Below are 12,379 nucleotides of genomic sequence, written 5' to 3'. Positions count from 1 at the left end.
TCTCTTCCGTGTCTGTGTGAGAGAGAGTTCAAATCAAAGCAGTTTGTGATATCCGGTTCACGAACAAATCATTCGATGCAACCGGATCTTTTTGAACCAGTTCACCAAATCGAATTAAATCATTTTAAACGGTTCGTGTCTCCAATACACATTAACCCACAAATGACTTAAGCTGTTAATTTTTTTTTAATGTGGCTGACACTCCCTCTGAGTTCAAACAAACCAATATCCCGGAGTAATTCATTTACTCAAACAGTACACTGACTGAACTGCTGTGAAGAGAGAACTGAAGATGAACCAGATAACGAACAAAAGATTGACTCGTTATCTGGCTCAAGGTCGAGTAGACAGCGGCATTTGGCTCAGAGCACAGCCAAGTCCAGGACTCTGATAGTGGGCGACTCTATTATCAGAAACATTAGTAGCAGGACTACAACAACATGCTGTCTACCTCAAGCCACGGTCTCTGATGTGGACAAGGAACTTCGGATCATTCTGATGAAGCACAAGACTGCAAATCAAATCATCCATGTGGGGAAGAATGATATTCGGTAAGAACAGTCAGAACTCATTAAGAAGGACTTCAGTGAACTCTTAGAAACAATTAGAAGACTCTAAGTTCAGTCGTTCATCAGTGGACCACTCCCAGCAAGGAGAAATTATATGTTTTCATGTTTGCATGCAGTTTAAAAGGAATACATTTAATCAACAACTTCAATCTTTTCTGGGGCCTCAGATGTTTAAACTGGATGGCCTCCACCCAAACAAACATGGTGCAAGAGTGCTAAAGGACAATATCTACTTCTTCCTCAGTCATACTTTAGTAGTGTGTGCCAAACTACTCAACCCAATGGCACACACACACACAGACACCTGGATGGAGTATGAGTGACAGCCCCGCTAACCAGACACATTATCCCTCTCTCCAGCCTCTCCACTTCTGAGCTTCTCACAGAAAATGGAGGAACTGGTTTATACTGGGACCAAACTCTCCCACGCTTTTGCAGCAAGCCCCCAGATATCAACTACAAAACAGCAGGCCCCACAACCACCAAAGCCTATTGGCCCAGCTCGTCCTTCTCATGTGAGAACTCTTTGCCACAACGCCGTGTCCAAACCCTCCATCTGCTGTAGGTGAACCAAAAACAACTGATAGCAGCTCTCAGTGATTTGTGTCGGGTCTTTCTTCAGTTAAACAAGGGGGGAAAAAACAGTCATTGCATTTGGAAACAAAGATGAAGTTTTCATGGTGAAGTCATACCTTGATTCTAGGGGTCTAACAACTAAAATTCAAGTCATGAATCTTTGTGCGATTCTGGAGAAAGACCTTAATTTCAGTAGTCATTTCAAAGCAGTACCTAATCAGCATACTATCATATAAAACACATTGCAAGAAATAGATGTTTTGTTTCCAGTCAAGACTTGGAGAAACTCGTTCATGCTTTTATCACCAGCAAGGTGCACTATTGTAATGATCTCCTCACCGGCCTTCCCAAGAAGAGCTGCAGCTCATCCAGAACGCTGCTGCCAGGATTCTGACTAGAACCAGAAAATCTGACCATATCACCCAGTCCTCAAGTCTTTACACTGGCTTCCAGTTATATTTAGGATTGATTTTAAAGTACAAACCCAATTCCAAAAAAGTTGGGACACAATGCAATGATGTGGAAGTTTCAAACTTCAATATTTTATTCACAATACAACATAGATGGCATATCAAATGTTTAAACTGAGAAAATGTACCATTTTAAGGTAAAAATAAGCTGATGTTAAATTTCATGGTATCAACACATCTTAAAAAAAAAAAAGTTGGGACAAGGCCAAGTTTACCACTGTGTGGCATCCTCTCTTCTTTTTATAACAGTCTGCATACGTCTGGGGACTGAGGAGACAAGTTGCTCAAGTTTAGGGAAAGGAATATTGTTCCATTCCTATCTAATAAAGGCTTCTAATTGCTCAACTTAGGTGTTCTTTGTCACATCTTCCTCTTTATGATGGGCCAAATGTTTTCTACCCGGATCCTCCTTTTACGCAGCCATGATGTTGTAATTGATGCAGTATGTGGTCTGGCATTGTCATGTTGGAAAATGCATGGTCTTCCCTGAGAGATACGATGTTCGGATGGGAGCATACATTGTTCTAGAATTTGGATATACTTTTCAGCTTTGTTGGTGTCTTTCCAGATGTGTAAGCTGCCCATGCCACACACTCATGTAACACCATACCATCAGAGATGCAGGCTTCTGAACTGATAACAACTTGGATTGCTTCTGCCTGCGCTTCTGGATCATATTTAGATATGGCTTGTTTTTGACCTATAGAGTTTTAGCAGGCAACAGCGAATGGCGCGGTGGATTGTGTTCACCGACAATGTTGTCTGGAAGTATTCCTGAGCTCCTGTTGTGATTTCCATTACAGTTGCATTTCTTTATGTGATGCAGTGGCCGAATATCACAGGCATCCAGTATGGTTTTCTGACCTTGACACTTACAGAGATTGTTCCAGATTCTCTGAATCTTTGGATGATATTATGCACTATAGATGAAAGTAACTTCAAGCTCTTTCTATTTTTTCTCAGAGAAAGTCCTTTCTGATATCCCTCCATTATTTTTCACCGCAGCATTGGGGTTATTGGTGATCCTCTGACCATCTTGACTTCTGAGAGACATCTATCTATTGTAACAACAATGAGTTTTACATAGTAATTAACTCAAATGATATATAGGGAATTTGAATAATTAATCAGGAATATGATTAATTTATATCTCAGATGACAGTTACATTAAATTTGATTGATTATGAAAAATAGCTCAATTGCCTATAACAATAAATAATCACAGGGCACTGTAACTTACTCATTAATATGTCAATATTACATTCTTCATATCAATTATGGTGATATCTCTTACTGTAAATGACTGCAAATCAAACCGTGGTATGTCCAGCAAACCACTGTAGACCTATCAATTTTCAATAAAGTTATCACGCCTTATAATTCAAGGAAAAGTATTCTCTGGCCATGAAAATATTATCCTATCCTTATGATAAATTTAGTTTCTAAATTTAGAGCTTGTAGCTATAGATCAGACACATCTCAGTGACTCGTAATGTGAGTGGGGTGGAGTCCAAGCCAATCGTCAGTATATGGGTTTTTAATAATTAAACTAGTAATACATCAAACTACAAATCACACAGAGTAAATATGCGTACGACAATACAAACAGTAAGCTTTATACAATACATAACGAATCCGAATAAAAGAGAGAGAGAGAGAGAGAGAGAGAGAGAGAGAGAGAGAGAGAGAGAGAAAATAGAATGAGATCACATAAGGAGCTCAGGTATGAAAATCATAGTCAGTAACTTTTGGAAGCCAACAACAAATCAGATCATAACAACACTTTAAACCAGCATTTAAATCTCCATAGAAAAGTGATACTTGCATGGCCCAGCGCGTGAGCGTGGTCTTTTTGTGAAGCTTTGTGCGCTTGTCCTTTTGAAACAGCGTGCGTGTGCCGGAGGCCATGTGATGCGCGTGCACGCTTCGCTGGATCTTTGCGTGAGCGTGGAGCACGTGGTCCTTTGTTCTGTCCTCGCGCGGTATTTGAAAGGTTCAACAAACATTGTTCCAGAATTCGTCTTCCTTGCGTGGAGAGGCGAATAGTTGAATAAACTTAGTAAAGAAAAGAAAAGAAAAGAACGAAAACGAAAGCTTCCAAAGGAGCCATTAAAATGGCTTTTTCTCTGTGCCCCTGTGCTGAGGGGGTTTGCGCTATGAGCGCGGCACGAGGCCGCGCGGAGGGTCGCACAGGAGAGCAGCGTGTCCGAGAACCAAGAAGAGGAAGAAGAGAAAGAAGAGAGAAGCGGACCTTGTTCGGTCGTTCTTATGGCTTGAAATGGTTCACGCCCCTTTTTCGCGTAAACAGCCAATGAAAGTCCGCGATCTGACACGGAGGGAAAAGTTCCTTTGTCTCTGTGAAGACAGCCCCCCCCCCCCCCCCCCCCCCGGAGATCTAGGGCTTGTCCAAATTCCAGGGATTATTCTAGCAAGTTTGTAATTCAGGTAACATACATATTTCATTACTTTGCTCTAGATAAATGGGTCTGTCAGAGCATGACGATTAGAACAAGACTAAACATAATAGATATATGTGATCAAAACATGAAGTTACATTCAAATGTAGAATTAAACATTTAAAGATTTGCTTAAAACATGATAACACTGCAGATGTTGGGAAACATCTAAATGTACCAAAAGGGAATACGTAATACATTTATACAACATAAAAACGAACAGGTAACGAATTCATTCCATAGAATGCATTGGGGAGAATATTTGGCTTCTCTCCTCTCCAGTGTGGTCGTAAAGTTTTACGACCTGCAAAGATGGGGGTTGCAGAAACGTGGCTCTCTTTGAGGAGGTTAAAGTGAGAAGAGACATTTCCTAAAGTATGAGCTTGCAACTTATACTCTTCACATAACAAGGATTAACCATTTTATGTAATCCATAAACATAATTAAAATACATATTAATAATAAAATGAAAGTAAGGAACTTATACGAAAAGTTCCTTTGTCTCCAGTGTTGGACTGTGGTTGGGGGGGGTTTCATTTCTTCTTTGAAGCTCGCATGGGCATCGTAAATAATTTAAGTCCAGCCAGGCTGGCGCCAGGCCAGGCACTTGGTGCAAAAAGAGTTTCATTTGGAAAATCTGAATTAAACACATGAATCGATGATCTGCATATCTGTTACACTATCTAGGTTTCTTTTCCTTACAACATATTGCATGACAATACAAAATAAAAATAATTTGGGAACCATGACAATAAAAGTAGTCTCTTCTTCTCAAACAAAGCTGAATTTATTTGATCAAAAATACAGTAAGATATAAATACATTAATGTAGTGAAGTACTGTAAATGCCATATATTTTCAGCAGCCATATATCTAGTCTTCACGCTGATGATCCTTCAGAAATCAACTCAATTTGTTTAATAATAGTTGACAATGATTTCCACAAAAAAAGTAAAGAAAACAATAACCAGGAAAACTATGATTTATTTGAACACAATCACAGACTTTTGTGCCATTCCAGGAAACAGTTTCTGTCCAACTGAAGACACAAATGAACGTCACAAGCCTGGCATTTCCAAGGTGTTTGTGACCTCTTTCCATGCACTGCTTTGCAATGCACACAGATCCGGCGACCGACAGTAGCGTTTCTTCTGACGTCTGAAGTCAACTCAGCTCCTGGGATTGGCACATGTTCTGTGCTGGACTGTTTTGGTGCTGCTTTCTGTGACACGCCACAGAGCTCTGCAATAAGCTCCTCCATGAACTCTTTGCGAGTCATGTTGTCGTGCAGCTCTTTGTGCAATATGAAAGCATTGTTGGCGGCAATGTCCAAGAAGTGTAGAAAGACTTTTCTGTACCATTTCATGGTTTTGTGCTGTGCAGCATAGTATTGCAGAAGCTGATTGGACAGGTCAACACCCCCCATGTGCTGGCTGTATGCAGTCACAGGTGCAGGACATGGAACAGACTTTGTATGTTGTGCTTTGATGTTTCTTTTCACATGGCCTCCTGTAGAGGCAGCATGTATGGTGGAACAAACAGACACCACTTGTGTGTCCATCCACTTCACACACACAAGAGGCCCGTCCCGAATCCACCTGATGGATCCCCTGCTGGAGCTTCTGCTCAGTGAATTAGTTGCAGTCTTTGGGAAGCCCTTCCTCTGCTCCCTGTACGTCCCACAAGCACCAAACTTCAGAGTAAACAAGTCTGTGAAGAGCTTTGGACTGGTGTAGAAATCATCCATGTACACATGGTACCCAGAGCCCAAAACTTTACGGTCCAGGAGAGACATCACAGCATCATATGAAAGTCCATGGTCGGCAGGAAAACTATTCTTGCCCGTGTAGACGGAGAAGTCCACAATATATCCATTTGATGAGTCTGAAAGGTCAAAAAACTTGAAGCCCAACTTTGTCGGCTTGACTTTTGTGCACCGTCTCATTCCTGTCTTTGCTCTGCATGCCACCAATCTCTCCTTCACAGCTAGATTTCTTCTAGGATGATAGAAGGCTTTGCACGCAAGACGAATCGTGTCCATGAGGGGTTTGATCCTGAACAGATGGTCATGTTGGTCTGTGCCCCTCTTTCTGTCGTTTTCCTCGTCTGCGTCTGGGTGACTCATGTGTATATTCCAGGAAATGGTGCGGTATCTGTCCCTTGACATAACTGTGGCGGGAAAAGGCAGAGAGAAAGGACTGTCCTGCCGCCAGTAGTCAGCGATGGAGCTCATCTTCAGCACAGACATGTAAAATACGAGTCCGATGTAGCGATACAGCTCATCAACACTGACATCTGTCCATTTGTACTTGCAGCCCTTTGCCATTGCCCTGGCAGCCTGAGCATTTGTGTTGTGGCACAGGTTTTCCACGGCGCTCTCTGTGAAAAACAGTTTGAAAAGACTCATGGGAGAGTGTGAGTCAGCAGCAGACAACTGTGGTCCTGGTTCCCGAGCAGGCAGGAATCTCAGAGTCTGAGGAACCTGGTCAACATCAGTCTCTGCTTTCCATGAAAGAGTCCTGGCTCTCTTTGCAGCAGACATCTGGTCACTGTCCCTCTCACATCTGTTTAAAACAAAGAAAGAAATAAAACTGAGCATGGTGACAACAGAGTCATTAAGAGGAGCAATTTACAAATGTTTATCCGTTATGTAAACATGTCTACATCGGACAGTAGACTATACAAGCAAAATTAAACTGTGATGCATGCATAAGTGATGGTCAGATATATAAGCCAATAGAGACATGCTTTGTGTCTGTTGATGGGGCATCAATATCCATAAAGCACTTTGTAAAACATCTGCAAACAACTCTTTACAAACACATTTGGTTTCTGCTGAAGAGGCGGTCAACACAAATCAAAAGTTAGATATAGTCTAAACATTGATTTGATCTAATGGTACATTACAAAACGTTCACAGGGGTGCAATGTTTACAGTTAGATATAATGAAGAAGAAAAGGGACTATGTATTTCAGTCGTGGGCTAACTTACTGATTTCAGTTTGGCAATAGGTCTTAAACAGTGCCCTAACTAATAATAAGGAATATGTGACTCTAGTAACTAATCAAAGTCAGAATAAATGACTTACTCTTTATAAATTGTGTTCTCTTTATCATCGAAGCGCTCCTCGAAATGCAGGAGTTCATCATCAAAGTCTTCCTCTTCTTCTGAGGGAAAAGTACTTTCTTCTTCGCTGTCTGTGGTCGTCTGGAGAGCTTCCTCGTGTGCCATCATGATTAAAAAGTGAACAAGCTGAACTGTACTGCCAGTTTTATAGTAGTGATGAGGGGCGTTAACCATATGACTGCATCATATCATTAGCATATGAATAGAGCTCAGTTCATGTGTATGTGTGTGTGTGTGTGTGTGTGTGTGTGCAGATCTAGATAAAACATTACAACTGAGAGAAAAAGAGGTTTTGAGGAGACCCGTCATCAAACTTTGCCTTTTGTAAACATTGTATTATAACTTTTCCCAGATGTTGTATTCTTCTACGCTTTGCAAGCCTCATGGAGTGTTTTCTTAAAGACTTTCTTAAAGAGACCCTGATATTGGAGTCGATGCTAGTATTTTAAAAAGAGCAGCAGAGAAAGTTTGGAAAGGAAAGTCTGTTAGGGCAGTGGCAAAATCCCACGCAATCTGTCATGTAACCTTGAACAGATATTGGCAGAAATATAAAGAACTGAAAGATCAGGGATTGAGGGACCTTCCTCATGAAGGATACTACAGTCCTCACCAGGTCTTCGCCAGGGAGCAGGTCTTATGAGTCTTTGTCATAAGCCAGAGAAGAAAATGAGAAGAAAATGGCAGGGCCAGATTGGTTTGGCTCGTTTATGAAGGTTTTTTTTTTGTTCTTGTCACCATTGTGACTGGTAAAGAATGCATTTCATTTGTTCATTCTCTGGAGTGCGGATAAACATACGTCTGTTAATCAATCGCAGTACATTTCGGCTGTATGAGTGAAACGCAGGGGGCGGCCTCAGGCGTGAGCAGTTCCCCGCCGAACATGACTCCAGCTCGGGCTCAAGAACCAGCGCGACGCAACGGTGGAAACCGAACAACAGAGACTGGTTAATAACATGTTAATTACTTATGTTTAAAGTTTAATTTTTAGTTTCAGTGTTTGATAAACGAGATTAAATATGGGCAATATGTATAGCCTATTAAAAACGATATAAACTGCTGTAAATGAAAATTAAAGGAAAATAAAGGAAGTTAACATGCAAACCAGTGGTTGTGTGGATTATTTTAGAAAAGTTTAGAGGATTGAAGTTAATCTGTAAACATTATTTAATTTGTGAAGTTAAAAAATAAAATAGTAATATAATAAAAATGAATAAACTTTATTTGGGTTAAATCAAAAGCTTATGTTGGGTTTACATAGCTATTTTAATCTGTTTTATTACATACTAGGGCTACTATTGTGCAAAAAATAAATAAATAAATGAATAAAAAAACTATGCTACATTGAAAGAAATACTGAGATATAAAATAAACAATTCACCAACAAATCGTTTCAAAATTGATACTTTTTTTTTTTGTAAAATATAACATTTTTATGTTAATGCTTAGAGTATTACAACATCATTATTGTAAATTATTTGTAACATCTGCATTTTTAATTTAGTGAGATATTTTGTCATTGCAACATTTTATTGTCATTTTCACTAAGAACTGTAATTGGATTTATATTCACTGTTCACTCTTATCCCAGCGGTCACTTATTGTGTTTTTTTTTTAATGTAAGCCAAATTTATCACAATTAAAAGAACCAACGACTTACTTTACTTCAGTCTGTGCCTTTAATTTAATACATTTCACAATTTGAGTTGAATTACCGAAATAAATTAACTTTTCCTCTACAGTCTAATTTATTGAGAAGCACCTGTAACTATCTGGCACTATACAAGCGAAATTAAACTGTAAGATGTAAAATGAGTGTTAATGTGAACTCGTTAAGACCCTCTTGTAAGACGTGCACGTGAAGGCATTTTCTTAGAAAAGTGTGAATAGTTGATTTTCCAATATAACATACTATAGTGCAGGCATAAGTGATGGTCAATTAACAGATATATAAGCCAATAGAGACATGCTTTGTGTCTGTTGATGGGGCATCAATGGCTGTGTCCAAATTCAGGGTCTGCATCCTCCTTAGGATCCTTCTTACCCCGTTGAAGGAGGATGGGTCCACCGACGACTGCAAAAATTTGTGAATTTGGACATATACCCTTCTTTCAGTTCCCTCCCTTACCCGTTGCTCATGTCCTGTCGCCTAGCAACCGTGACAGCAGACGCGGGTGAAGAGCTCATCGTTCTCTCCCCGGAGCTTCATAAACACTTCTGTCTGCTCTTTCGTCCTTAGAAGCGTTAAAAACAGCTTCAATCACTAACAAATTAGCTGTGTGTAAGGGGATATTCACACAGGCAGTATGTTTTTTTTTTTACATATACACGTACAAATGTAAAAAAAAATGCCTAACGCTAAAACAAAATGCCTAACTAGACAACCACTGAAAATATATATTTTTGAAAAGCCAGTTTTTAAAAAACTTCGAAAATAATACTCCTCCCCCACTCCGCTACCGCTCGCTTCGTCCTGCCGAAAAGAATTATGGGATAGGTAGGACGCGAAAGGATCCACCACACCCATCCTTCCAATTCGGGGAAAAGGAGGACACATTTGTGGGCCGCATTTGAAGGATCCTACGAATTTGGACAGCCTTCGTCGTTGCGCTGTGACGTAACATCCTTCATATGAGTCCTCCGAAGGATGTAGACCCTGAATTTGGACACAGCCAATATCCATAAGTCACTTTCTAAACATTTGCACCTAAGCAACTATTTACAAACACAGTTAGTTTCCGCTGAAGAAGCAGTCAACATGTACTAGAGAACGACCGATATGGGTTTTTCTATAGCCGATGCTGATGTTCAGAGCTCTGCCAATTTTTAGGGCCAATATCTTGAAGTTTTCCCCTTCATTTGCATGCTAAAATGTCACATTGATAATGAGTGGATGCACAACATTTCTAGACTCATCATCATTTATTGAGCACTGACTTGAACCATCTCTCAAATCTTAATTTTGTTCATTGCTCGATATTATAAAAAAGTATCAAAAGTTAACCAAACAAATCAATAAACTAACTAACAAAGTTTTAAATATATAAACCAGGTAATATATATATATATATATATATATATATATATATATATATATATATATATATATATATATATATATATATATATATTCAATCATTTACATAAAAGTTTTAGAGCATTTATCATAAAGAATTTTTCAAGTTTGTTGGAACATAAATGTAAACTTAAATATACATTTAAATACAATAAATACTAATTTATAAATTATAAATTTGTGTTTGGTATAAATGACACAGAACAACAAACTTCGCAGTCTGTTCATTATTAAAATATAGTACAGTCAAACAAACATATAAAAGGTTACACTGGTCAGTTTAAATAGACCGTAGTGTACCGGTCCACTCTGCTGTTATGCCAAGGACGTTTTTGCTCATGTGAAGAGGATGATCTTTTCCGTCTAGTTTACATAAAAAAATAAAAAAATAATAATATTAAATTTTTACATTCAGATACATTGCGAAAATGAAATATTTGGATATGTGCAGACAGAGACGTCTAGTCAAACCCGCGCTCGCTGGTCCTCGTATTCAAGCATTCATGATCTAATGCACTGTAAATGCCAGATTTTTTTTTAACATATATAGGCCTAGCAGAACACAAAAATTAAAAATCAAACATTTTGCAGAACAGGATCAAACAAAAAATTACTGGTCATCATACTTGCATAAAATGTTTGATGTGAAAAAAAGCGTCTCATTGACTGCGCAGCACAGCCACAAGCGCCACAGTTACGGTTGGGATAATTTTATTTTTAATACTGTAGTGTCATTTGACAACATTGCAATTAAGCGGTCTCCTTGAAGGGAAACAGTCAACAAAGTAAAATGATCTATGGCACGCTCTCTTCATTTTATCAAATGATCATAATCACATCTATTCATTTAACAGTCCTGCTACTAGCATTTTATTCAGACTAAACCCCCTTTAATTCGGGTTAGAAAGCTTTTTTTTTCCAAGTGGCTTTTGCACATAATAATAATATTGCTGCAGATGCATTTTACAGCATCAAGGTTATTATTTGATCATTCATTTAAACGACAATTGATCAGTGCAGTTTTTGAAAGAGCTGACATCTCCACCCCATTTACAGAGTGAGATTCTCTGACTACCTTTATCTCCCAGGACTGTTATTGAATTTTCCAAAAGTTTTGGCTTGGGGTCCTTCACATGCGCCGCAACACCTTCCACCGCACCAATAACACGGGGCTGCCCGCCGACGTGCCTGACTTTAAATCGGCGCTACTAAACACAGATATCGGCTGATGCTGATATATTGAAAAATGACAAATATCGGCCCGATATATCGGCCGACCAATATATTGGTCGACCTCTAGTATGTACCCCAAAGGATATAATACTGCCTATGGGCCTTATTTTGTGTTTGATTAAAATGTGATATAATTTACACTTGAATGGTTTCACTGAACAGAAATATGAAATCATTTTTTAAATAATTTATTTAAATGTCTATGACTATTTATTTATTAGGTCACATAAAACTGTAAACATGTATACATGTGTCCTGTATGAGTGCAAATCAGTGGCGCCAAAGCGATGGTTATTTATTTTTTATTTATTTTTTTATAATAAAAGTTATCTAAATTTATATTTAAAATTAGATATTAAAAAAAAGTTATATAAATTTTAGAGGACTAACAGGCGCCAGTGCCCTCATTATATTCCGTCATAAAATTTAGACATAGAAGGGCGTTCTCGCGAGTGGGCGGGGCGCGTGAGCGCTGAGTGAGCAGCAGAAACCTGTTTTTATACAGTCTATAGCTGAAACTCAAAAAAGATGGATAAAATAAAAAAAGCTATCGGGGGCTAAAAATAGAAAAAGAAAGATGGGAAAAGGAGATGGCATGACAAGGGATGCGACAGCAGCTAAGTAAGTGGATGGTGAAAGTCAACAGGTAGGATTTAAATTTAAATACCTTTAAGTATTGTATATTCCGCCATGATGGGGAAGTCGTGGCCTAATGGTTAGAGAGTCGGACTCCCAATCGAAAGGTTTTGAGTTCGAGTCTCGGGCCGGCAGGAATTGTGGGTGGGGGGAGTTTATGTACAGTTCTCTCTCCACCTTCAATACCACGACTGAGGTGCCCTTGTGACCTGAGTGTGGTCACAGAATGAGGAAACATCT

The 12,379-nt window shown here is 39.0% G+C and overlaps 1 protein-coding gene across 1 annotated transcript; it reads right to left on the bottom strand.

Moving 5' to 3' along the window:
- Nucleotides 1-4,784: 4,784 nt before the first annotated feature.
- LOC113043641 (piggyBac transposable element-derived protein 4-like) lies at nucleotides 4,785-7,328 on the bottom strand. The gene is made up of 2 exons (XM_026203146.1): nucleotides 7,160-7,328; nucleotides 4,785-6,634 (listed from the first exon to the last, which is right to left on the bottom strand). The coding sequence occupies exons 1-2, from the start codon at nucleotides 7,303-7,305 to the stop codon at nucleotides 5,068-5,070; spliced, it is 1,713 nt and encodes a 570-aa protein (XP_026058931.1). The 5' UTR covers nucleotides 7,306-7,328; the 3' UTR covers nucleotides 4,785-5,067.
- Nucleotides 7,329-12,379: the final 5,051 nt, after the last annotated feature.

The sequence above is a fragment of the Carassius auratus genome, chromosome 25 (assembly GCF_003368295.1).
Source record: "Carassius auratus strain Wakin chromosome 25, ASM336829v1, whole genome shotgun sequence".
Lineage (NCBI taxonomy): Eukaryota > Metazoa > Chordata > Actinopteri > Cypriniformes > Cyprinidae > Carassius > Carassius auratus.
Note: the sequence above shows the minus strand (reverse complement) of the source record. Positions and strands in the feature narration are given on the sequence as shown.

Excerpts from the sequence above, each read along its gene's own strand:
- LOC113043641 (XM_026203146.1), bottom strand. The coding sequence starts at position 7,305 with ATGATGGCACACGAGGAAGCTCTCCAGACGACCACAGACAGCGAAGAA. Across the intron at positions 6,635-7,159 it reads GAGAACACAATTTATAAAGA|ATGTGAGAGGGACAGTGACC; the intron begins GTAAGTCATTTA and ends TGTTTTAAACAG.